The sequence below is a fragment of the Hippopotamus amphibius genome, chromosome 1, assembly GCF_030028045.1.
Source record: "Hippopotamus amphibius kiboko isolate mHipAmp2 chromosome 1, mHipAmp2.hap2, whole genome shotgun sequence".
NCBI classification, from domain to species: domain Eukaryota; kingdom Metazoa; phylum Chordata; class Mammalia; order Artiodactyla; family Hippopotamidae; genus Hippopotamus; species Hippopotamus amphibius.
The window spans coordinates 117,363,349-117,390,242 of NC_080186.1; the positions used below are offsets into that span (position 1 = coordinate 117,363,349).

The 26,894-nt window shown below is 51.7% G+C and overlaps 1 protein-coding gene across 2 annotated transcripts in view; it reads left to right on the forward strand.

Annotated features, from left to right (window-relative positions):
- Positions 1–1,413: 1,413 nt before the first annotated feature.
- The window catches only part of IL6R (interleukin 6 receptor), a 48,010-nt gene continuing 22,529 nt past the window's right edge, over positions 1,414–26,894 (forward strand). The window contains exons 1-6 of one of the 2 annotated variants that reach the window (XM_057725373.1): positions 1,414–1,744; positions 19,654–19,902; positions 20,836–20,959; positions 23,931–24,112; positions 24,406–24,572; positions 25,120–25,261. In XM_057725373.1, coding sequence (XP_057581356.1) covers positions 1,660–1,744; positions 19,654–19,902; positions 20,836–20,959; positions 23,931–24,112; positions 24,406–24,572; positions 25,120–25,261 — 949 coding nt within the window. In that variant the 5' untranslated portion in view covers positions 1,414–1,659. The remainder of the gene's footprint in view (positions 1,745–19,653; positions 19,903–20,835; positions 20,960–23,930; positions 24,113–24,405; positions 24,573–25,119; positions 25,262–26,894) is intronic. The other variant, XM_057725374.1, reaches the window with a different exon arrangement.

Below are 26,894 nucleotides of genomic sequence, written 5' to 3' on the forward strand. Positions count from 1 at the left end.
GCATTGAGAAGCTACCACAATGAGAAACCAGTACACTGCAATGAAGAGTAGCTCCCACAGCCACAACTGCAGAAAGCCTGTGCGCAGCAATGAAGACCCAACGCAGCCAATAAATTAAAAAAAAAAAAAAAATTAGGAGAGAGGGCTAGTGACCAAAAGATCTCTTTCAATATGCCCTTTTTTTAAAAAAAAAAACCCTGGCTGTGGGTGTGGCTGGAGCAAGCCCACCCAAACCAGCCTCCATCAGTGGGTGTCGGGGCATGTGCCTGGTTCTGCCAGGCACTGCTGATGGGTGATTCCCAAAGAGAAAGCCAGATGTACCAGGTCTGAAGGTTGCATTTCTTCAGGCCAGGTCCTATCCACCGGGGACTTCCGTTAGGCCATACCCATTCCTGCTGTCCCAGGAACCCGGATCCCGGTTAGGATCAGTCTGAAGCCCAAAGTGGAAAAGCACATTCTAATTAGCAGTTGCTGGGCCAGAAACTGTTTAGCTGAGACCTTATTTCAGCACTTTTCATTCCCTCCAAACTCAGCTTTGAGGCCACCCTGTCAGTTTCAGCCTCCCAGGGGAACCTTGGTGGGACCTTTCAAGAGGTGATTGTGGTTGCTTCTGAAAGCTAAGTACCTGTCTGTCAAATCAGGAGGGCGGACATGCACGTTTTGACATCAATTGAGCACCTGTGGCCTGCACCCTGTATAGATCTTCACAACCACGGTATCTTCATAACCATTCTGACCACTATAGACTTTCTTATATCTGACAGATGAGAAAGGGAAACTCAAGGGATTTCGAACAGCAGTCACAGACACAATAGGTGGAGGTCTGGATGGGAACCCAGGTCTCTATCTGCTTCCAAAGCCCAAACTTTTTCCTGCCCGTGCTGCAGGGGACAGGCAGGGAGAAGGAACCTTTACCTGTACCTTTACCGTAGTGAGTCTCTCGATGCCCAAGCCTCAACCCAGATCGACTAAATCAGAATCTCTGGGGGTGGGACCCAGACATCGATGTTTTTCAGGGTTCCCGGGTGATTCCGAGAGAAAGGTCTGCCAAGCACTGCTTTACCATAACGATAAGAGGCACATCGCCTCTTCCAGGGCTCTCCAGGTGCTCCTTTCACAGAGTAATCCTGGTCACGAAACCAAAAATCAAAACCGAGCTAGTGGTGTCTAATTCCCCTGCTCTGATCAACAGAAGTGGTGGGAGGGCCCCCGGCCGAGCTCGCCCCGGGCGGGTTCGGGGCTCTCGCCCTCAAGGCTCAGGTGCGGCGCTGCGGCAGGAAGCCACCCCCTCCTCTCGGCCGGTGCGCGGGGCTGTTGCGCCATCCGCCCCGGCTTTCGTAACAGCGCCCTGGGACGGCGGAGAGACAACTCCAGTGCGAGTTCCTCAAATGTTTTCCTGCGTTGCCAGGACCGTCCGCGGCTCTGAGTCATGTGCAAGTGGGAAGTCGCACTGACACGGAGCCAGGCCAGAGGGAGCCGAGCCGAGAGCGGCGCGGGGCTCGGGGACTAGCCGTGCGTGTCGAGCGCGGGCCCCCCGGCGGTGGGGGCTGCCCTCGGGGCTTAAGCCCGCCCGCCGCCCCGCCCCGGCCGTCCCCTCCTCACCCGCCCGCCCGCCAGCCAGCATCTTAGGGACCATGGGGCAGTAGCCGAGGAGGAAGAATGCTGGCCGTCCGCTGCGCGTTGCTGACCGCTCTGCTTGCCGCGCCCGGGACGGCGCTGGTCCCGGGGGACTGCCCCGCTCTGGGTAAGGGCTTCGCGCGCATCTGGGGGGCTGGGGCAGCTGACGGGCGGGGGGGCCGCTGTGGCCGCCCCAGATGCGGGGCGGCGGAGGCAGCAGGAGCGGTGACGGCTCCCCTTGTCCGGGGCTGGCTTGGGTTCCCGCGGCACCAGGTGCGGCCCCGGGTGGCCCCAGCAGTCCCGGCGGGCGCTCGCGCGCGCGCCCGCTGCTGCGTCCTGAGCCTTTGGCGGGGCGCGCGTTCCCCGTGACTGCCCTGCGGCCGGGAAGCTCCCTGCGGTCTGCGTACAGGACTTGGTGTGTTCTCAGAAACCCGAGTCTCGTGTCTCCTTCCCAGTGCTCCCAGGAGTCCTTTCACAGCTGCGTCCCGGGTGACTTTAAAAGGAGATGCCCTAGCCAGGTGGAGTTCCTGCCCGGGGCGTCCTTTGTATCAGCGCCCCTTTTGCCCCTCAGCTTTGGGGAAGGCATCCCGCCTGGCTCTCCCCTCAGCCCCCCGGGTTTATGTGTGGATGACAGTGCCGTGACTGTGAAGGGAGTGACATCATGGGCGCTGAGTCACGGACCCTCCCGCTGCCCGCACTCGCTTAGGCAGACACCAACTCTAGCAAGCCGTGTGCCTCAGCCCTGGGAACTTAAGCCAAGTGGGGAGGCTGGCCAGGGACTGGGACGTCTTGAGGCTGACACACACTGGACTCCACTTCCAGACGAGAGAAGGAGGGGTGAGGCGGAGGGCACAGGGCACTTGTTGCTCCTGTGGACTGTAATCTGCCTCTGACCGCCAGTCCTGTCTCTGGGCTCTGGCGGCCTGCCCAGCTGTGCGACTAGGCTCTTCTCTAGAGGAGCTGGGCAGCTGCTTCTCCAGAGGTTTATTTTAGGGTCCGAGGGCTTCTTTGAGGACACAGCGGAAAACCAAGGGGGCAGCCGGCAGGCTTCTGGGAACAGATGGCTGGGGAGACGGTGGCTCTGGCTTTCACAGCGAGACCGCACGGCCCTCCTGTCCTGGGTGAACACCCTCAGGCTGATCCCTGCCTGCTGGAGAGAGCCAGGGGCTGGGGTGCCTGCAGCTCCCTTTGCCTTCTCAATGGTTGTGTTCCTTGTGCTTGGAGGAGGAAAGTAAAAGGATTCTTTTTCTTAGCACACATTTATAACCCCTGCCAGTAAGAGCTATTGTTGATTGAGACCTCCTAGGCTTTACGCACGGTTTCTAATTCTCCCCTGGATCTAAATAATACTTTGTTCCAAGGAGGAGGCTGAGGTTCAGAGAGGTTGGGATGCTAAGATGTCAGGCCCAATTGGTGGAGGCCCACCCCTCTGTGGCCCTGTGCTCTGGTGTTGTAGATCCCCAAGACTCCCAAATGTAGGACTAGCCCAGCAGGCAGAGCTGGGGGTGTTTGGGGGACAAGCTGAGAGTCACCTCTGGCTGGCTGAGTGCTGGGCAGAAGAGGCCAAGGGAAGGGAAGGTCAGGGTTTGCCCACTGTGCTGTCAGAGGGCTGAGGCCTGAGTCGCCCAGGAGGGAGCAAGGCTTCCCTGCCTGCCTCTGTTGCCACTCACAGCACACCCCAGGGCACCTGCCCCAGGGGGGTTACTGCTGTAGCTGCTGCTTCCTTTTGCTCCTAACTGGCTGCAAGGTACTTCGAGGGCAGCCAGTTGCAGTCAGTTCTCTATTGTCCTGGTGCTCAGGTGGGACAGGCAAAGTGGTCTCAAGGCCTGGACAGCCTGTGAAAGACAGAACTGAGAGTTTGGGGAGGAAGTGAAAGCCCTCCCAGTTCAGAAGGAAAATGCAGAGAAGTAGAAAATACCCAGCTCCCCTCCCACACCCACACAGACTCAGCCCACAAACTTGAGAGCAAAAATAAAGACATTGTACAGGAAGCATGGAGCAAATGACTGTGAGATGTCTTGCTTTGGAGAAGTGAGGGGCCGAGGCGGGTAACAGAGGCCGGAGTTGGTTCAGAGGGGAAATCCACTGGCTCTCCGGGCTGTGGGCCCTTATAGCCAGGAGACATGCTTTCCTTGGGATCGGCTGCTGCCAACCTGGCAGGGCCGCTCAGGTGAATCGCCGTCTGGGGGCCTGGATTAGCTGGGACGCAGGTGTCGGGTGTGGAAGGCCTGGACATCGGTGACTCAGGTTCCTTCTACCCTTCTGTAACACAAGACGGTACCCAAAACAAACATGTACACCTTTAAATCTCTCAAAGTCCTGTCTCAACCTCTGAACTTCCCTTTAGGGCAACCTCCTTCAGCCCCCATGCCTACCTGCATTCCTAGTCTCACCCTAAGTCAGTATTTCTCCAAAGGGTAGTTCTGGGTCTGTTTGAATCCGAATTGGTGTGTGTGTGCGTGCTGGGGGTGGGGGATGGGTGCTTGACACAACTTCTGATTCTTGACCCCCACCCCAGATTTAGTGACGAGAACTACCTGGAAGTGAGGCTCAGGAAATGTCCTTTTCAACAAACACCGCTTGTGATTCGCCCGTTTGAGGATGACTGGCTGAAAGGTGGGATTGAGGAACGGAAGGAAGCCCCTCCCCCACTGGGCTTCTAGTTGCCCGAAATCTCTCCCCGCTTTGGCTCTGCCTTTTTGTTTATTCATTGCAGCAAACATTTATTGAGTCCTGTGAAGCCCTGGGATCAGCCACCCTGCGTCTACCCTAAAAGGAGCTTGAAAATGGTCAAGGATGAATCCCTAAGAGGGACTGAGAAACCCTCTGAACTATCCTGCTTGGTACCAGCTGCCCAAGGACACGTTGTCGGGGGAGCGGGGTGGACCAAGACCCTGAGGCAGCAGGCACGTGGACGCTCACTGCGTATCTCATCTCGGACCCTCCACGTCTCCCCCTGCGGGCTGGGTTAACAAATCCTCCCCTTGCAGGGTGTTTGTAAGGAGCACGCAAAACTACCCCGTGCTCACCGCTGTCACTTCCCCTCGGTTCTCCTGTCCCACCAGGCTTGCGTGCCTCCAGCCCACCTGTGAGCCAGAGCGTTCCCATCACCAAATCTGGGCCTTTGCAGGTCCGTCTCAAAGGTCCAGAGCTGTTCTCTCGAATATGGTAGCCATTTCCTAAGTGTGGCTATTTGAATTTAAATTAATTAAAATGAAATAAAATTTAAAGTGTATTTCCTCAGTTGCACTGGTCACGCTTGGCGACCGTATTCGACAATACAGATATAGAGCATTTTGATCACTGCAGAAAGTTCTACTGGACAGCGCCGGTCTCAAGTGCTAAACAGTTTCTTCCCGAGGTTTTCTGTTGATTCTTCCTATCCCTCTCTGAACCCTCTCTCCACCTGAACACAGCTCATCTAGCACAGGTAATGGTTAAGGTTTTGGTGTCAGACAGATCTCTGCCCAGCCCTGCTGTGGAGAAATAATGTGAGCTTGGGTGTGGAATTTTACCTCTCAGAGACGCACTGTTCTCATCTGGAAAATAGAAATAATTAATGTACTACCCCGCAGAGTGGCTGTGAAGATGAAATGCTCTGAGTAAGGTACTACAGAGTGTACATTGAGGTCTCTAGCACAGAGCAAATGCTTACACGGGTGTAGCTAATACTTTATTCATTTGAAAAAAATACTTTGAGTTCCTCCGATGTTCCAGGCACCATTCTAAGGGCTGAGGATACAGCTGTGAGCCAAACAGCCAAAAATCCCTGGTTCGTTGGGGCTTCATTCTACTGGGGATGTAAATTAAATATATTGTATGATAGTGACTAGTGCTAAGGAGGAAAAATAAATCAAGGGAGGGAGATAGGAACTGCGTTAAGTATTGAGGAGGATGCAGAACTGATCTTTTCGAGGGGAAGCCCGGGGAGTTCTCACCAAGAAGATGATGCTTGAATGCAGGCCTGAGGAAATATGAAAATATTTAGGGATTCCTTATACTCCCATCTTGTGCAGGAAAGTTCGTGCCTCCTCTTTAACAGTCTGGTCCTACCTGAGGTCCTGTTGGGTTCTGGAGCAGAGGGGCTCTCTGGGGACACACGGGTGCCCCCTGCCCTGGCGAAGCTTGGGCTTGTCTCTGGGGAGACCAGGCCTCAGCCATTGGGCCCCTTAGACTCCAGCTGAGTCTAAGGACCAGTATCTTCCCCCTCAGGGAAATACTAAATGTCCTGTCGTTAACTATCATTGAGGTATCAGTCTTTGGAAGAGAACCCTTGAGGGCTGGAGTGGCGAGAGGAAGGTGGCAAAAAGGAGGCTCTTACCTCTTAGACTCTCTGTTTGGTGAGGCCCTGGAGTGTTTCTTTCGGGTCATCCCCGTGCTTTACTCTCTTCTGGACTTGAGATCCAAAAGAGTCCAAAGTCTCTGGCAGAGTCAGGGGCTTTTCCGGCATGGTCCTGGGTTTGGCCTGACTTTGAGCTTCACCTCAGCAGGCTCCCCCACTCCCAGCCACCCCCGCCAGCTCTGCCCTCTGGCTCAGCTCTTAGGCTTGTGACCCCAGGGCACCGCATCCAGGCTGTCCCCCGGCCCCTGTGCTCGGTTTCCCTCCACCTCCCAGCTTCCTTTCCCGAAAAGCATCCTCTGGTCTTCCCTCTCTACGTGATGGTGACAACAACTGTTACCGTCCTGCGTGACGACTGTACACGGAACTGTGCTGGGCTCTTTGCCTCTGTGACCTCCTTTACTCTTCACAGAAACCGTATGTGAGAGGAGTCTTAGAGCATTGCATCGATGGGGTAGGCTGTAGGACGGCAGGTTTTATTAGGGGAAGATCAGGAGGTCAGTTTGGGCCTGTTGAAACTGAGCTTTCTATTGGACGAGGTGAGAAGGTGCTGAGGAGTTGGGAATGGGAGTCTGGAGTTTGGGAATGAGAACTGAGTCCGAGGTATGAATTTGGGAGTCGACTGATGGCAGCTGTTATTTCAAGCCTTGAGAGTGGCTGAGATCCCCGGGGGTGAGAGTGTAGATGGAGACGCAAAGAGGCCTCGGGCTGAGCCCTGGGACCCTCCAACCTTCTCAGGCTGGAAGAGGAGGAGGAGACTGAGAAGGGGAGACCAGTGAAGCAGGAGGAGTACCAGGGGATTTGTTGTCTGGAAAACCCAGCAAGGACAGTGTGTCAAGAGGCAGGAGCAGTCAGTGGTGTCAAACGCTGCTGAGAGGTAAGAGGACAGCCTGACCAGTGGACTTAGCTACACACAGGCCATTGGTGACCTTGACTCGACGTGAGGAGTTTCAGTGAAATGGTGGAGGCCAAAGGCTGACAGGAGTAGACTGGAGAGAGAACAGGAGGAGGGAAACTGGAGCCGACCAGTAGAGGCTTCTCTTCTGAGGATTTCAGCTGTAAAGGGGAGTAAAGAATTGGAGTGTTTGTTGGCTGGAGAAGCGGGGTCATGAAAATAATTTTTAAAAAGATAACTGAAATCGCAGCATGTTTGCTTGCTGATGGAAATGATCTAGTAGAGACCAAAGATTGACAAGAGAGGTGAGAATTGCTGAAGCAGTGTCCTTGAGTAGGCGAAAGGAAACCGAGGCTCAGAGAGGTTAAGTAACTCACTCAAGATCGCACAGCAAGGAAGTGACAGACCTTGCTCTGAACCTTGCTCTTTCCACTATATCACGTGTGTCGCCCACAACTCCCACCCTTCCCAAAGCACGGGGACATCAAGGTCATCGTCTCTCTTCTCAGTATTCTCAGAGACTCAACAACGCCATATCCACTGTTGTGGCAGAGACAGCCCCACTTTCGCCCCAGGAAGTGTCCTCTTCAGTACTTCTCTTAAGAAGAACAGTTAAGGCCACAGTGTATGTTTAAGCCGTTGCACTTAACCCTCTCCTCCCCCGTATCCATTCATATTACTCTGGGTCAGGGGAATGCTTTGCAACCACATATCACTGTAAATGAGCTTTCTCTGTCTCTAAGCAAGGCAGCTGCGATAGCAGAGTGAGAAAACAGCTCAGGGGTCAGACGGTCCAGGCCTGTCACTTGACCGCCCACGTAACAAGCCAGCACAGACCTTATGCCAAGTCACTCCAAGCCCAGGCAGAGCAACACTTCTCGAGGCTGAAACAAACAAAAGTGGGTGCTTGATAGCTGTTAATTGATCTGAAGAGCCCATTTTGATGGGAGGAGGGGGAGGCTATAGTATGAAGACTTTATCACAGAAAAGGGGAAAGACCCACTAATGCAGTGGGAATAATAGTTACAATGGCTCACATTTTTTGAGCGATTAGGTATATCTTGAAAATAGTGCTAAGTTTTTAACATTAGCTTTTTTTTTTTTAAGTATTTAAATATTTATTTGGCTGCGCCGGGGGTCTTAGTTGCCACATGTGGGATCTTTAGTTGCAGGATGGGATGCGGGATCTAATTCCTTGACCAGGGATTGAACCCAGGCCCCCTGCTAACATTAATTATCTGATGCAGTCCTCGAAACAACATTTTGAAGTAGGTATTATTATTTCCATTTTATGGATGGGAAAAGTGAGGGCTAAAGAGGTTGAGAAAGTAGCTCAAGGTCACACAGGTAGTGACTGACTCAGGGTTGGAACTTGGGAGTGTCTTGAATCCTCTTAACCATTGTACCCAATGGACTAGGAAAGAGTTTATTTCCATGAAATAAAGAACTTCCTCTTTAGCTTTTTTTGGTATTCCATTACATGGACACACCGAATTTCTTTACACAGTCTCCTTTTGATGGACATTGGGCTTGTTTCCTGTCTTGCCACTATCGACAGTGCTTTGGGGAGTAACTTCGCATATCCATCATGTTGTCTGGGCACAAGAACATCTGCAGGATAAATTCCTCGAAGGTGAATCCGTGGGTCAAAGGCTGTGTGCATTTGTACTTTTGAGTGAGAGTGGAAGTTGCACCAATTCATACTCTCAGCAGCAATGAGAGAATGCCTGTGTCCCCACACCTCTGACGAAGATGTGTTATTAAACTGATATCTACACAGAGATGGTGTCTGTGTGGAATTAATTTGCAAATTTATCTTATCTGAGTGCGATTGTACAGGTTTTCCCATGTTTAAGAGACATTTGTGTAACCTGTTTCTATGATGCGCGTTCACAGCCATCGCTCATTTTTAAAAACTGGGCTGTTGGTCTTTTTCTTGTTTATAGGAGCTCTTAATGTATTTAAAGAATTTAGTCTTCTATGATATGAGTTGTGAAGATTTTTCTCTAGTTTGTCGCTTGTCTTTTGACTTTTTTTGGTGGGGGCTGGTTTTTGCCATGCATATTTTTAAAAAAATTGTAGTTGGGTTTATCAGTTTCATGACTTGTAGGTTCTGTACCATATTGAATAAGCTCTTCCCTATGCCAATATTGTTTTAAAAGATTCTTTTGGTGGGGGGGGATAAAAAAAGATTCTTTTCTTTCTGATGTCTTTAAGAATTTTTTATAGTTAAATGTTTGGTCCATTTCGAGTTTATCATGGAGTGAGCTACAGCTCTAACTTTTTTCCCCCCAGTTATCACCTGATGTCCTTTTTTATAGTTTATTGAATAATCCATCTCCCCCCCCTCCACTGATTTTATTTTATTTTATTTTTTTATTTTTATTTTTTTTAAAATATTTTATTTATTTATTTGGTTGCGCTGGGTCTTAGTTGTGGCATGTGGGATCTAGTTCCCTGATCAGGGATTGAACCCAGGCCCCCTGCATTGGGAGCTTGGAGTCTCAACCGCTGCACCACCAGGGAAGTCCCCCCCCCCACTGATTTTAAAAGTCACCTTTAAAATCTACCAGATTACTGCATATACTTGGGTTTATACTGCTTGTTGGCAGATTGAGTAGTTTAAAAGCAGAAATTCTAAGGCCTGATTGCTAGGTTTTGAATCTAGGCTTATCCCTAATTAACTGTGTAACCAGCCTCCTCTTCTGTAAGATAAGCTGTTGGGAAGATCGAGTTAGGTCATCCATGTGCATGCTTAGACTAGCACCTCTATATAGCCAGTACTCAAACTAAACTATTTTAAAATAATTGTGGTAAGATACACATAGTATAACATCAATCATCTTAGCCATTTGAAAGAGTAGCTATAGCCCCAACTACAGACAAAGCTATTTTTGGTTACTGTTATTTCTGAACTTTCTAATCTCCTGCATAGTTTTGTCTGTCTACTCGTGTGCCAGTACCACACTGTTTTAATTACTATAGCTTTATAATATGCTTTAGAGTTTGATAGGGCTAATCTTCCTCTCAGTTCTCTGCTTTTTCAAAATTGTCCTGGCTATCCTTGCTTGTTTACTTTTCTGTGTGAACTTTAGAATCAGCTTCCCTAGTTCCAAGAAAGAAAAAAAAAAGTCCTGTTGGTATTTTTATTAGGATCAAGTAAAATGTAGAGATAACTTAGGGAGCATTGACATATTTATAATGCTGAGTGTCCTTAGCTCAGAACATGGTAGGCCTGGCGTGGCTGATTTATGAAGGGAACAGGCTAGGGGCAGGAAAGTTGGAATCTGGGTTTGACAGATTCACTGAGGGTACATGTGCCTGCTCTTCCATTCTGAGCTGCTTCCTTCATGATGACATGAAGCTAGACTAGTGTGTGAATATGTGTGTGTGTGTGTGTGTATCTGCTCATGACACGTGGGGGTCAGGAGAGGAATATAGGCTTGAATTCAGGCAGAAGGACTTTGGGGCTTTATGAAATGCATATGACAGCATAATACACATGTGGAAAGTTGGCTCAGCATATATTTAACAGCCCAGTGAATTGTCACAAACTGAGCACAGCCACGTAACCGCCACTCAGCTACGTGACCAGCCCTGGCAGGCTCTCCTGTGTCCCTTTTAGTTACTCCCTACCACACACACCTCCACTTTGTGACTTCTCACATCTTTAACCTTGCTTCCTCATATCTAAAGGGGTGGAGAAGTGGAAGTTGGGGCAGGTGGTGGGGGGTGGCTCTGGTTTGGGATGGGGGAGGAGGAACAGATATCAGGTGTGTGCTGCACCCTAATCCCTCTGCTTCCAGAAACACATAAAAGACCCTGATGTGGGTCAGGCTCCTGGTTAGACTCCAAGGCCAAGTTCAGAGACAGGGAGACAGGACCCTTTGTGCTGTACTTCTGGGAAGGCAGTGGGGCAAGCACGACCCAGAGTTCCAGGGCCCAGGGTTGCAGTCCTGGCTACACCACACACTCTGTGTGACTTCTGGGCCCTGGTTCTCCTCATCTATAAAAATGGGCAGGTTGGCTGAATCATCCTTAAAGGCCTTTATAGCCCTAGAAGAACAACTTTTAGCTGAGCACCCACTCTGTGGATGTAGCCCCAGCTTAGCCCCTTTCTGGATCCAAGTCCCATCTGTGTCCACCTGTGGCCATGTGCCCTTCTTCCTGGCCTGCTTAGTCTTTTTTTTTTAATATTTATTTATTTGGCTGGGTCGGGTCTTAGTTGCAGCACGCGGGATCTTTGTTTCGACATGCGGGCTTCTTTCAAGTTGCGGCTCCCAGGCTCAGCAGTTGCAGTGTGTGGTCTCTCTAGTTGTGGCACATGGACTCTAGAGTACGCAGGCTTAGTTGCCCCACAGCATGTGGGATTTTAGTTCACCGACCAGTGATCGAACCCATGTCCCCTGCGTTGGAAGGGGAATTCTTAACCCTGGCCTGCTTAGTCTTGCCTTTACTGGTTTTATTTTTCAGTCTGCTTCCTGGGGTTTAGTGGGGGTGAGGTGGGGGGGGGGCGGGCGGAGTTGGATTGTCTGCCCTCCTTTGATATCTTTTCCTCTAATTAGTTTATAATCTTTGAGAGGTGACCCAGACCAGACCTTCTGGGCCCTGGGCCAACTGATTGTGAGGCTGCCGGGGGAGGATTAAATGTTTTTCTCTTGAGGAGCTGGTCACACACGCTGGTCTCTGAGTCAGCAGCCAGCATTACCTTTTTATGGTGCAAAGGAGCCTCCCAGGCCCTCTCTCCGAGCAGTAAGTGTATAGTCCACGGTGCGGACGGAGGGGAAGGCTGGGCCAAGGTAAATACTGACTCCGCCAAATACAAGACAAATACAAGCAGGTACAGAAGTACAAACACATTAGAGGGCGAGGGGGGCAGGAGTCAGCACTCGGGGGAGGGGGCTGTGGAGGAGATGGGGCTGGGAGCTGAGTCAGACAAGGTGGCAGGGGCCACAGAGGCCGGGCCCTCGATGGCAGGGGAAGGTGTTCTGGGGATTTTAAGGAAGTGAGTGGGTGACCTGGTGAGAACGGGAGGCTGGGGGTCGGAGGGGGGCACTTTTAAGCTTACCTCCTCACAGGAGTTGCTGCTGCTGCAGGGTAGAGGGAGAAAGGTCAAGGGTGCTTGGCCACTGGCTTCCTGTGAGAGACCCTGAGGGGCTACTAGGTGTGTCGGGGCTCGCTCCCCCTTCACGCAGATCCCTCAACCCCAGGACTCCCCCTCCCCCAGCCTCTGTGATGGGTGGAAAGGCCTGGGGAGAGCGGGAAGGAGGAGAAGAAATTGGGAGAGAGGGGGAGACGCAGGGTGGTGGGCAGCCCAGAGAAGGCGGGGCTGGCCCAGAACACGGGGAGACACCTGGACCCCTGGAGAGAGGCGGGCTTTGGCCAGACTCACCTGGAGTCAATGCAGACTCCCTCCCTCACTAGCTGCGTGAATTGGGGCCAGCTGCTTAACTTCTCTGAACTGGCACAGAAATGGGGACCAGCCTCCCCGACAGGGTTGTTGTAGGAGCAGGGGCGCTTAGGTAAAGCGCCTGGCACGTGCTAAGTGCTGTAGGTGGTGCTGAGTGATTATTATTACTTAGAAAGTCAGGATGTCATTTTCAGTCCTTATATGTGGATGCAGGGAGAGGGCACAGAGCCCACGGGGGACTCTTCCTAGGCCCCAAGGGCTCAAATTCTGCCTCTGTTTCCCTGTGGACGTGAGGTGCCCACGATCTCCTCCTGGAGACTTCTCAGCAGCCCCTCCTTCCAGATCAGGGTCTTTACCGCCGACAGGGGCCCTGCGGTTCCTCTGTGAGCCCTTCTGAGATCCTGTGTCTCTGCAGCCCAGAGGCTGGAGGCTGCCCTGTGCTGCCAGCCACGCAGCTGCCCGCTGGGAGGACTGTCCCTGCTCAGAAACTGGGGCGGTGGGATTAGCAGGCGTGAGCTAAGCCCGTGTCGGCGCTGGCACTGGGCAGCTGCTTCACCGCTTACATAAACGGGGCCAGGAAGCTGAACTTGTTTTTGCTGGCAAGAGCAACGAGCTGCAAGAGAGTTGAGAAATACGTCTCCGTGTGTGTGTTTTTCTCTGGTTATTGACATCTGCAAGTTTACGTGAAGAAGGAAAAAAAGTAGAAAAACAACAAGCTTGTTGTTGGGTTTCTGGCACCCAACCTTAGGTCCGGAAGGGGGAAGAACCCCACTTCCCGGGGCTCTATTGTTACGTCCCCAGGCTTGAGGGGTGTCGGCCATAGTGGAGCACCCAGATGCCCAGGGAGTGGGGTTGCGTGAGCATTGGGCCGGGAGGTGTGGGTTTGGTTGCCAGAGGTTAGTAGGACCTAAACTCTCTTCCCCTTGAGGAGTGAGAGGCGAGGGAGGTTGCGGGGATTTCCCTCTCCTGGGGCTCTCTAGGGATAAGAAGACACGTTTGTCTGAGGGCACTGGGATGCCCCGGCCATCATCCTCCAAAAGTCATCAACTATTAGAATAATAAGTCCATAGATTAATTGTATTTTCGAGCTGGGCTGTTGTCTGAGATAAACAGACAGGCATGCTTCCTGCCCTCTGCGAGCTAGTGATTCAGGGTGATAAGATGCTAGACGGCCGGAACGAGGCAGCAGGGAGCTTGAGATGGTAGTCTGAACCCTCATCTCACAGAGAAGGTGAGTGGGGCTCCACCAGGGGCTGTGCAAGACTCATTGCAAGTCAGTGGCAAGACCAGGAATAGAGCTCGGGTCTTCTGATAACACGGGAATGCTTCCCCTATGCCAGGCTGCCCACCACTCTTAGAGATGTGCTTTATATTAAAGGACAAATCAAGACAAGAGTGTACCTTGGTGTCAGTCCAACCCCACCCAGCTAGTCGTCAGTGACTAAAGACCAGAGCAGACCAGATACCGAGTGCATTGACAGTCGAGGAGGAGATTCGGGAAGGTTTGTTTTCAGGAGGGGATACGTCTCTGCTCTCGGTCCCAAGTCAGGTGCTTTTGTCCTCTGCACAATCCCTTTTTGTTGGAAGCTGGGATGAAGGGTGCTGCCACCCTGCATCTGACATTAACAGTCTTTGGCTGCCCCTCCTCTCTCCTGCCTCTGGGATGCTTTATGATGCACTAGGAGCACTAGGAGGCCAGGAAGGGGCCGGGGTGGGTGGGTGGGGAGTGGTCAGTTGGTGATTAGAAGATTAAAAGAAGGAGGAAGCCCTGTTGGCTCCTGTCCTGGAGGCTGGGGTTGGAGGTGGATGGGCACTGAGCCTGCACATAGCTCTGCCTGCAGAGTTAGGTTTGATCCCCTTGGAGGTCACCAGATACCTGCCCTCCCTGGGCCCTCGCTTCTCGCTTCTCGATGCCTTTTCATGCTGTTCCCTGTTTATACAATGCCATTCCCTGTAGCTCCACTTATCAAACTCCCACTCATATCTCAAGGCTCCACCCAAATCTCTCTTCCTTTGGATCCCTCCCTTTTAGAGTGTTTTACCCCTCCTCTTGGCTCCCTCAGTATATCAGGGACATTTGTCTTAGGGTGCCCTGGGTTATAGGTAGTTTTAAGTTCTCCATGGGGTTTTGTGGAGAGGAGTGTCAGTGCATAGAAAGCGTTCACTAACTCAGTTCTCTCTCCGGGATTAGGATTTCTCGCCTTGCACTTGATGGTGCACAAAAAAAATTTCTTGAATTCTTAAGGAGGCAACAGGCATAGGCTTGCAACTCTGGCCTCAATTGGCTGAGCAATTGCTCAAGGGCAGATGCTAAATTGCGTGCTGTGCTGAATGTCAGAGTGTGCAGGGCCAACCCCTCCCTCCCCACCCTGTCCCTCACCGCCCAGAGTGGGAGTGTGAGAATAGCTGGGGCACATCTCTGGGGAGCAGGAAGGGATGCTCTCAGGAGCTCCCTCCTCACCTGTTCCCCGCTGTATCTCTCCCCTTTGGCTCTTCCCCATTAGGGAGGCCTTTGGGAGGGCCCTGGCAGACTCCAGGGAGCAGACGAACAGGGCAGAATGGGGGGGGGATTGGTGACCTTGTGTCCACCAGAGGATGAGGCCAGCACAGCCGAGGGCTAAGTGTGTAGCGTGCAGCGAAAGTGACAAAACACAGAGCTGCAAGGGTGGCGGGTGAACACTCTGCGGCCTGGAAGGTGCTGTCAGAAGCTGCTTGTCCTGAAAAACCCACTCTCAGCCCACCCTTATTCCTTGGGGTCCACTGCACTCTGCCTCACCTCCCCCTCCTCCCTAGGCATGATAACTGGGACAGATCCAGGCTACGTAGCCTCTTTGTTTTAAATATATGTATATATATGTGTGCGTGTGTGTATGTGTGCGTGTGTGTTCATTATGAGAGTAATACAAATAGCTTGTAGAAACTCGAGAAAAATACAGAAAGATGAAAGGAAGAGAAAGAAATTGCCTCTCGTTCCATCATTTGGAGAGGTGGGTGGAAATACCAGGAAGTGAACATCACTGAACATTCTGTGAACATCACTTCTTCCTTTTCAAAGAGATGCTCTGGCGAGGGTTTCCCTGGTGGCCTAGTGGTAAGGATTCCGGGCTTTTATGTCCTTGGCCCGGGATCAATCCCTGGTTGGGGAACTGAGATCCCGCAAGCTGTGAGGCACGGCCAGAAAAAAAAAAGAGATACCCAGGGGCTTGCCCACAGCCCCGCGGGTGTCAACTGCACTGACTCAGAGATTTGGGCCAGGAGGCAGAGGGGTGGGTGGGGAGGGGCAGAACCGCCCACTCTGACTGTAGCAAGTATATTTCTTGTGGTCTTTCCTCTCTGAGTATTTGACTGTGGTCCTGCATAGAGTGCTTTTAAAAGCACAGTTAACACAGCATTGTTCACAAGTTCTAGAAGAAATATATTTCGGAGAAGGGCAAGGACAGGCAATACTTGCCAATGGGTGGTTTATAATTAATCATTCCCCATTAAAAAAGAAGAGTGACTCAGTTTTAAAGAGTCAGAAAACCATTACTCAAGTTCCTTGGCCGAGGAAGTGGCCATTATGTCGCTCCCGAAGCTCTGCTTTAATAGAAGAGGAAAAAAAGCCTCTTTATTTGTGACGTCTCTGACCAAATGCTCTGGCCATTGTTAATGAGCTCAGGAGCAGAACAGTCCCTGCTATTGTTCAAGCTGGTCACTAACCGTGGCAAGAGCTTCCATCTGAACTGGGGCTGAGGGAAGTGACCGGAGAAACATATTTCCTGGAACTGGCAAAGGCAGAAGCAGAAAAGAGAGCCCCTTCTGGCTCCAGGCTCATAGTTTCTTTCCTTAGCATCTCCCGGCTGTGACAAGCTGGCCCTTCTGGTCTCTAGCATAGGGCCTGCCCACTGCACAACACGAGGGGCACCATGTAGACCACTGTGTCCTGTGTCAAAACTCCTGGGAGTTTTCACCGTGGGGGCCCTGACCCTGTGGGCATCTCTTAGGTGCCCTGCATTAAACATTTATTAAGCACCTACTGAGTTCTCTGATGAGTGCTAGCAGGAGTTCACAGTCTCGTAGTCATGACTGGGGATGGGGACCCGTATATAGCTAAGGATAGTGCCATGTGGAAAGTGCCGCCGAAAAGATGAGCCTGCCGTGGTCCTTGACCCCTGCTTGGACTTTCGGGTGACCCTGAGAGTCTATTGGGTATCGGTGCCTTGTGAATTCTGATATCCGCCCATCAGCTGATGGAGGGATGTTGTTGGCATTGCACAGTGGGGCCGGCCAGACAACAGAAGACTGTCCTATCTTGACAGTGTCTCCATCTTTTTTTTTTTTTTTTGGTCGTGCCCCGCGGCTTGTGGGATCTTAGTTCCCCCGCCAGGGATCTAACCCATGACCCCTGCAGTGGAAGCGTGGAGTCCTAACCACTAGACCACCAGGGAATTCCTGATAGTGTCTCCATCTTTGTTCCTACATCGTTGGTAATTTGTGCATGAACTTGACACCTATCGTAGGTTTTGTCCTTACAGCTGCTTTATCAAGTGGAAAATGGAAAAGTGAAACTATCAATATACTGATTCAAAGTGTTGGTGGGTCTTCTAAACCTAACCTGATTCAGGCACGGATGGAGTTTGGTATGTGGACTGGACGTGGCAAATCATAGCCACCGTCAGGTGCACGTAAGACTTAAATGGTTTGGACTGTGTGTCAGTTATGAAGGAAAAGGACATGTGTGACACACACACACACACACCAGGACCAGTAGTTCTACTCAGGGAAATTCTTGGGCAAACGTGCCAAGAGCCACATTTGAGAAAGTTGATAGCACCCTCTTTGGTATAGCAAAACACTGGAAACAACCCCAAGCCTCCCTCGGCAGAATGATATAGTTGTCCGATGGAATATTACACAGCAGTGAAAATGAGTAACTGTAACTGCATGAATCATAGAAACATAACAAATGACAAAAATATGTTACAGAAGACTGTCTACAATGTATTTACATAAATCTCAAATAGACAAAGTTAAGAAAAATTTAAGGATCCATGAGTAGAGAACCTGAACCTATTTTTAAAAGTGAGGGAGTGATAAGCTCAAAACGTAACCCTGTATAAGCATGGAGGCTGGGGGAAGCTTCGCAGGAGCACAGAGGGAGCTTAGGAGACAATGATTGTGCTAGTGGTTCAATTGGTGTTTCATGTGTCGTACTTTCATGTAAGTTACATGTGTTAATTTGCATGTGTTCAATATCATTTAAAACAATATTTGAAATTCTGGAAATATATTATTGAAGATTATGTATGAAAGGTGTACTGTAGTTAGGGCTTTTCATACCTCTGTTAAGCCCTCTGGGTGTGGAGGTACCCTCAGTGGACTTGGTCTTCTAGGGATTGGGATTTTGCTGATGTTCAGGCGAGCCCTGTGTCCTCTGTCCCAGTTCTGCAGCACCGAATACATCTTACATGTCTTGTCCTTGAGGGCAGGGTCTCTCTGCCACCTAATTGTGTCCTCTTCACTGGTGCCTGGCTCTGGGGGGCCTCCTCAAATGTTTGTTGAAGGTAGGTCATTTGGGACATAGTGGGGGAAAGTGGGGCAGAGGGGTCTAAGGATCCTGAGGGATCACACTTGCCCCTCACAGTGAGATTCAACCATTTTTCTCACCCAAGGCTCTGGTAGTGAAGAGAAAGACACCTTAGGTGACCGCCTGCTACCCTGCCTTTGCACCTGTTCCTTATCTGCCGGCCTGGGGGCAGAGGGTGCCTGGGTGGAAGACTCAGACTCCAAGCGATAAGGTGAGAAGGAAGCTTGAAGGGAGTCTGTGTAGCCAGACAGGAGCTGTCGCTGTCCCTTTGATGCTCGTGTCCCTGGTGCCTGGACTGTGGCCAGCTGTTAGTCTGGACCGCCAGCCCCATTGGCTTTGGGAGTGTTATCCTCCTGGGAGTCACCAATCCTTTGTCCCTCTTCTCCAATAGCTACCTTGGCGGGAGGAAGGGCGGTCAGCGAAGCGTGAGATTAAAAACACTCCCAAGCAAGAAGCCTTTGTAGGTCGGGGGGGACACTGGTGCTGGTCCTCCTGGCCAAGGAGCACAGGCGGGAGGTGAGGTCAGGTGCCTGGGCTGTTGCTGGGCCTTTCGGAAATCTTTGACCAGATTTATTGCTGCTGTTTGCTAAGAAATGGCTGCACATTTGGTTAGAAGGACGAAGTGTGCTTAACATGAAAACTTGTTGTTTTCCCTGGCTTCAGTTGTTTCAGACGGTTAGACTAACATAAATCTCAGATTCCATAAATCTATTTAACCTATGCTAAAAAAAAAAGTTTGCTTGTTCCTTTAATCTTTAATATCCTTTCCTTGAGTAGCACATTCATGATATTTTTTAGGGGGCTGGGGAGTGCATTTGTTCTCTTTTACTTTCCAATTTGGCCTCTAGAATAAAAATAGCATTGCCCTACGTGGTTTAATAGGTAGGTATAGGGTTCTAGAGGGAGCACTGAACAGAGTTGGAAGACTTGGTTTGCCTCTCAGCTGTGTAGCTAAGTCATTGATGAGCTTGGGCAAGTCTCCTGAGTCCTCTGTGCCTCCGTTACTATCTGTGAAACAGGGACCCTGGGATTCTGAGACTTCCTGTGTATGCAGGCATCTTGTGGGTCCCACTGGGCACCTGGCATTCATTCCTATGTGTATACATTCATTTATACATTCATCAAGTGCTCAGTGGGCCACCGCCATGTGTCAGACAATGCTCTAGGCACTAAAATATAACAGAGAACAAAACACACTGCCTATTCTTGCGGCGCTTGGAGTCCTGAAGTGAAGATGGATACGGAATTAGTAATTATAAGGCAGTGTGTGATGGGTGACATGGTGAGGGAGGTAAAATGGGGGCCTAATGCGGCTGAGGATAGGGAAGGCCTCTGGGGAAGGGACATTTAAGCTGAAACCTGCAACAGGAGGAGGTAGTGTGGAGATGGGTTGGGGGAGAGTGAGTGAGAACGGAGCCTAGGAGCCTGTGGGGGAGGGGCTCTGTCTCTTCTAAGGCTGAGCAGGGAGAGATGAGGCCTCAGAGGTCAGCAGGGGGCAGGTGGTGGAAAGCCCTGTGGGCCAGGCCTCTAAACTTGGACTTTATGCTGTGGACAGTGAAGGCCCTTGAAGGGGTTTCTAATCAAAGGAGTGAGGTGGCCAGATAGACGCTTTGGAAGGCTCCCTGAGGCAGCTGGGTGGAGAGGGCCAAGGCTGGGGCTGGGAGGCCATTGCCATAGCCCAGGAAGAGGTGATGTGATGGTGGCCTGGGCCAGTGGATGGACTTGAGAGATGTTTAGCACTAGAGCCTTTTGTGGCTTCCCAAATCGGAAACAACGTCCCTTCGTCAGGTTGCTGTGGGCTTACCCGGTGTCTTCTCCCCTTGCAGAAGTGGCGGACGATGTGCTGAGCAGCCTGCCAGGGGCCAGCGTTACCCTGACCTGCCCAGGTGGGGAGCCGGGGGACAACGCCACAGTTCACTGGGTGCTCAGGAGTCAGGTCGCAGGCTCCCACCGCGGCAGATGGGCTGGCGTGGGAAGAAAGCTGCTTCTGAGGTCCGTGCAGCTCGGTGACTCTGGAAACTATTCGTGCTACGAGGACGGCCGCCCCGCTGGAAGTGTGCATTTGCTGGTGGATGGTGAGTTGTGTCCTCAGAGAGCAGACGAGAGGAGACTAGACGGCTCCCAGCACGGCTCTGCGCATTCCGGAGAGAGATTCCCTCCTTGACCCTTTAAATTCCTGTTATTTCCTTGGCCCAAGCATTTCGGGGAAAGGCCTAGTGACGTCTGCCAGCGAGACTGGTTGGAGCTTCCAGCTGGTGGGGGCATCTGGCGGACGGAGACGCCGTACCGCTGGCCTTGCTGTGCGGTTAGGGCTGGGGGGTCGGGGGCAAGGGGCCTGGGGTTGAATCCTTCTCCTTCACGGCTTAACTTTTCTGCCCCTCAGTTCCCTGGTTGGTAAAATAAGGTTAATTTTATTAACTTACTTCAGGGTGGTTGTAAACATTAAATATGGTGTTAAAAGCTCTGCACAGCACATAGTATGCTCTCAGATGAACTATTCTTAGTGTTAGAATTAGTAGGTACCTAGGTTCCTCGCATCTCATAGGACATCCTAGAGTCAGATGCCCCGTTTGCCAGGCCCTGTGCTGAGGGACTTTCTTCCTTGGTGCCTCATATCATCTTCCCAATGTCCCAGTGAGAGACAGCAGTATTATTGGCAGTGATATTAAGATTATTTTATCATCCTTTAATTTTATAGTAGAAAATGAAGAGAGCTTGGGACTTGCCCACAGAACCAGGCCTGTGTGACTCCAAAGGCCCGATTCTTGGTGTCAGTCTCGCTTCCCTTTAGGCACGTTAGCCCCCAGGTGCCTCCCCTCACTTGCCCCACTTCCTAGCCTGCCGGGAGGACGTTGACATCCTTCACTCACCGGGCCACCGTGAGAGCTGTGCGTGGCTGTTTGGCTGCAGTGCAGGCGGGTGCCGGGGCGGGGGCAGGGCGGCGCCAAGGGCTCCCTCGGAAGGGAGGTGAGGTGTGCTGCCTCCCGGCCTCTGTGCTCTCCTTCCAGTGCCCCCCGAGGAGCCCCAGCTCTCCTGCTCCCGGAAGAGCCCCCTCAGCGACGTGGGCTGCGAGTGGAGCCCTCGGAGTCCCCCATCCCCGACCACCAAGGCCATGCTATTGGTGAGGAGGTTGTAAGTATCGTGGGCTGGGCTGTGTGTCTGTCTCCTTCATGCTTCCGGAGGCCCCGGGAGTGGTGGGGGGCTCTCAGAGGAGCCCCGTGGGACGGGCTGGCCAGCGATTCCAAAATGTTATTGGAAAATAAGTACTTTGGACTGAGGAGGAGGGAATGAAGGAGGGAGCTGTGATTTCACCTCGAGTGCTCGCCCTGTGCTGGTCACTGTGCTACCATGTCAGTCCCTGTTAACTCACACAATAGCGGAGGGTGGGGGTGGGTGTTGTTCATCTCGTGAACAGATGGAGAAAGTGTGGACTACAGACCCTGGTTAATTTGTTGAAGGTCATCTCGCTAGTAAGTAGCTCTTCCAGGAATCAAATCCCAGTCGATCTGGTTTCATTCAGAATACAAAGGTTTTGGGCGTTGCTCTTAAGAAGATGCATATGTCCTTGGGAGGGGAAGGGCAGCTCGTGATCAGTGTCCCCGACTGTGAGCTTATCAGGCTTTTCCCATTATAATGGCAGATGAGAGGAAGTGGTGATAGCCTGGGGAGAGGGAGCCAGGGGGCAGTGGGGCAGGAAGTCACACCTGCTTGGGGGTCCCTGTGGCACCAGGAGACGGCACAAAGTGGGGGTACCTGGGATGGGTTCAGGCAGAGATGTAGAGGAGGTGCAAGGTTACACCTCTGCAGTTTTCTCTGTCTCCATCCCAGAGCCAGGGTCCCCATCGTCCAGATGTTTATGACTGAGTTTGAGCTGGCAGTCGTCAGCGTATCAGAAAATCCGAGCCGTGACGTTATCAGGCTGTTTTGGTTTCCGCTTGTGTCTGTCTCCAGAGAGTCACCTGATGGTGATATTTATGTTTTGGTCTCTGCATGGATATGTATAGATTGCCCACCTGCACGTGAGGCAGCAGCCGTTAGGACTGATGGCTCACGCTCCAAGTGGGGGAAGGTCAGAAATCTCCACAACCCGAAGCTGAGTTAGGATATAAATCGTCTGGGACCTGGAAGGCATTCCTCCATAGACCAGGTGTTCCGTACAGTGGCCGGCAGCTCAGCTGCCCAGCCCAGCCCGGGGAAAGCTTATTCGGCTGACACCTGGACTAGAATACTTTGCGTGTTGACAGTAAGAATGAGAGAGAACGAGGCCCTTAAGCTCACAGCCTCCTCCTGCCAGCAGCCTCAGGCACGTCCATTCTCCTCCTCCTGGGCTGTGTACACTGAACTGAAGGGGAACTGGGGAGACACTGTGAGAGCTTCGGGGCCCCCAGAAACCACTCAGGCCTGTCCTGGGACTGCAGGGGTGAAACAGGGCCCTGGAAAGAGGTGTGTGTGTTCTGTTCTTTTTCGCGTGTGTGTGCCTGGCCGTCACACCCGCGGCCCACTGTGCTTGCTCGCGCTGTCTCCATAAGTGTTTGGCGAGTTCAGCATCTGTCATGTGCTGGGTGCTGCACTAGGGCCGAGGGAGAGACATGAGGCAAACAAGACTGGGCGCCTCCCCTCACGCCCCACGGAGGGGACATACCTGTAAGCAGATGACCCCGCCTGCTCAGTGTTAGGTGGGACGGATGCCTGGGTGATGGTGGAGGGAGGGAGGGAGGCCCTAACTCAGACTGGGAAGGTTGTTACGAAGTCCATGCTCGCTCTGCTTGCTGCACAGCAGGCCAATAAATCAGGATATGAGGCAAGGAATGGCGACTTTATTTGGAAAGACGGTGGACCAAGAAGATGGCAGACTAGCGTCTCAAAAGAACCATCTCATAGGGGTCTGGAGGCCAGTTTCTTTTATAGAACAGAGAGAGGGAGAAGGTGAGGAAATAAAGTTAAAAGACCATAAGTCTTGCAAAATATCTCCTGGAATGGCCAGCCTGGGGGGGGGGGTGTTAATTTCTTCTTTCTTGCAGCCATTCACAGGTGGACAGGGTCAGGATTATGTATATAGACAGTATCCTTTTAGTGAACAAAAGCAACGGGAAGCAAAGGTTAAAGTAAAACGGATCCAACCGGTAGTCAGTTTTGGCTCTTCCCTGTTACAAGGTGAGGGCAGGCTTCCCAGAAGGAGTTTGTCCTCGGCCTGGGGTTCAAACTCAGATCAGAGGTTGACGGGTGATTCGTCACGGCGGCGGCAGTGTGGCTGCCCCGGCCTCACATGCCCACACACGACACAAGTGGGCGAAGTCTCGGGCATCCAGGCCAGGTGGGACAGGGTCTGACTCACCTCTAATATATTCATCACCCAGAATTCTTTTCTGGGCTCACCTGCCGGAAACGCTCCCACCTCCTCGCAAACCCCTCCAGCAGTTCGAGCTTCTGAAATGGCATTCTGCGGGCTATCCTAGTCCTCTAAGGGCAGGTCTTTTTTGTTAGTGTCTTGAGGCCAGGGTAGGGCTTCTTGGTTCTTTTCTGCATCCCCCCCGCCGTGCCAAGAGCACAGGACCTGGCAGGGAGCCCAAATGCACCACCTCTGTGATGCCACAGTGGTTACGTGCACCCTCCAGGTCACCCTCTTTGGCTGCCGTGCCAGGTGCTAAGCCAGATGTTTTACACTCATTTTTCAATTAATCTGAAGAACCCCCTGTGAGGCAGGTACTGTTAATATTCCCATTTTGGGGGACTTCCCTGGTGGTCGGAGCAACTAAGCCTGTGTCCCACAGCTACTGAAGCCCATGTGCCTAGAGCCCGTGCTCCGCAACAAGAGGAGCCACTGCGCTGAGAAGCCCCCGCACCGCAATGGAGAGTAGCCCCTGCTCGCCGCAACTACAGAAAGCCCGCGTGCAGCAACAAAGACCCAACGCAGCCAATAAATAAATAAATTAATTAATTAATTAAAAAAAAAATCCCAAGTGCTACTCAGTGTGAAGTGGAGATTCAGACCCCAGGGTCAGGCTGCAGAGCCTGCGCTTCTACCCTCTGCCCCCTCCTCCCTCCCCTCCCGAGTAAAGTGCAGCGAAGGATAGCGAGCCCCGCCCTTGTTTTGTGTCCCCAGTGAGAACATTCCGGGGGAAGACTTCCAGGAGCCATGCCCGTATTCCCCTGAGTCGCAGCAGTTTTCCTGCCAGTTGGCAGTCCCGGAGGGAGACAGCTCTGTCTATATAGTGTCCCTGTGTGTCGCCAACAGTGCCGGGAGCCAGTCCAGCAGACCCCAAATGTTTGAGGGTTACGGAATCTGTAAGTAAGCTCTTCAGGCCTCCCCCTCCCCTCCAGCTGTTTCCTTTTTTGATTTAATGCTCCTCACGGAGGGGCCGGGTGAGGGGTTTGGTGAGCTGGTGCCTTTTGGCCTTTCGCGCTTTACTTGCCAGAGGTCCGACGGGCGGGCGGGAGCCCTTTCCGGATGTGAGTGGGGAAGTGGAGTGGGGCTGGAGGTGGGGGTCCTGCCTGCTGGGGCTTGCAGTCTTCGTGGGCCTCTCCTTTGCACCAAACTTGCTGCTGTATCATAGGAGCCGTGCTCCCTTTTCCCACAGTGCAGCCCGACCCACCCGTCAACATCACGGTCACTGCTGTGGACAGAAACCCCCGCTGGCTCAGTGTCACCTGGCAAGACCCCCCGTCCTGGAACTCATCTTTCTACAGGCTACAGTTTGAGCTCCGATACCGAGCTGAACAGTCAAAGACATTCACAACGTGGATGGTAAATTTTTCTTTTCCTTCTGGACAGAAAAGAGCCCCTAGATACTCAGGGGTAGTGGAAAGGGTACTAGAAGGAAAAAAAATGAGTTCTGGGTCCTGGTCAGTCTCTCACCACCCACTTGGCCTTGTGTAAGTCTCTGAACCTTTCTGAGCCTTGGCTGCCTCGTTTATAAAATGGGAATAATAATGCCAGGCCAATCTCCTCTTTGCAGGCCAGTTTGTGAGATGGAGAGTGTGACCTGGGAAGAGAGATGGGCGGCCTGCAAGTCAAGGGTGTGGCTTGCAGGATTCTGTGGTGCTTGGGGGTGGGGGCAGTACCTGACAGCTTCTGCCCCTGTTGGGCCAGAGGGCAACCCCACCTGCCCCTGAGCCTCCAGAGTGATGTAAGTCTTCGGAGCATCTCTGCCCAGCAGAGTTGCCCACCGGACCCAAGAAAGGGAGCAGCTGAAGGGCCGGGGGTGTCCAGGGACTCCCATGTCCCTGTGGAGCTGCCTAATCAGGTGCCACCCAGGCTGCACCCCAGCGTCACCTATGCCTCTGGCCCTCAGATCAAGGAGCTCCAGTATCGCTGCATCATCCGCGACGCCTGGAGTGGCATGAGGCATGTGGTGCAGCTTCGGGCCCAGGAGGAGTTTGGACATGGCTTATGGAGCGAGTGGAGCCCGGAGGTCAGGGGCACCCCTTGGACAGGTATGTGATACATTGGGAAGGGATGTTTCAGCTTTGTTACTGTATCAAGTATCTGTTGCTATGTAACAAGTCACCCCCCAGCTCGCGGCAAAATAGCAGCCATTTATCTGCTCAAGATTTTGAAAATCAGTCACCTAGGCAGCTCTCGTGTGGGTCTTGCCTGAATCACGAATGCCGGTGCATCAGGTCCGCACGGTCCAAGATGGCCTCCCTTCCATGTCCGCCAGTGGACGCTGGCTGGTGGCTGGGGCCCTCGGTTCTCCCTGACGTCTGTCATCCTCCAGCAGGCCAGCCCAGACTCAAGAGGAGACAGTTGCTCCACAACTTGGTGGGAGGAGCTGCAAAGAATTTGTAGCTATATTTAATTTACCACAGTTACTAGTGTTTGTACTTGAAAAAAGATGTTAGAGGTAAGAATAATCATCTGTGAGTAATTACTGCGATTAGTGAAAAATTCCAGGAAAAATATAAAATATAATTATCACCAGTGTTCTTACCACCTAGAGAAAACCAGTGAGAACGTTTTACTATAGTTCTTTCCTTTTCTAGGTCTATTTATGTGTGTGTGTGTATTTATATATAACATTTTGTGAGCATTCCCATGTAATTCAATATTTTTGAGAAATATATTGTTTGGCAACTGCATGACTAATGTTTTTCTTTCATCCATGGGAATTTTTTTTTTTAACTTTTAAAATTTTTATCAGATTAATGCTCATGGCAAAGAAGCAAAGAAGGGCTTATATTAATAACCAGTATAATAATAACCAGTGTCCCTTGCCCCACCCCTTCCCATTTCCAGCCCTGCTTTCTAGAGGAAGCTGCTCACTTTGTTTCTAGTTCTTCTGGGGGTGCCCTCCTTTACTCTGAATAACAAACTAATATGACTGTTGTTGGTTTTTTTTCCTGAGAAAATAATTTGAGACATTATCTTTTGACTCCTTCCTATGAAAAATCAGGATTTAATAGACCTGCTCCCAGTGCAGGAATCACCCAGAGAGTGGGTACCCAGCCTCTGCTTGAATGCTTCCAGAGATGGAGAGCTTACTGCCCCTTGCAGCAGCCTGTCCCATTGTTCCCAGCGTTCTTATCATAGAATAACTTCCAGGCTTGTTTCGGTGCCAGATCTTTTTAGCCCAGCAGCGTAATTGGACCAAATTAGTTGTTCTGAAATACTAGGCAATTTAAAAAAATAATAAAATACCCATTTATTGAGTGTGTATGGAAAAAAAAGGAAAAGAGAGAAATAATATCAATCGTCTAGGCCCATTCGTACCCCTGCTACTTTCTACTACCTCTGGCTTCAGGGAGACTTTTGTATGTGGGCTGGCATTCTTCCCCCAAAATGGATGCTGCAGTGTGATGGCCTTTCCTCTACCCTGGCCTTGCCGTGTGTGGTCCTTGTCTTTCCTGTCCTGGGAGAGCCAGAGGAGTGGGCTTGGGGCTTAGGGTGTCTTCTTAATTGGATGCAGGCAATGTCAAGTGCAGGCTCAGATCTTTGCTTGTGCTGTCCCCCCTCTCCTGTCCATCAAGAGCAGGTGGCAACTTTCTATTGAACCCTCTCATCAGAAGTTTATTTCCTGCTAAGACCTGGACGAGAAGAGAGGCCTAGCTATTATATCTGACTTAGAAA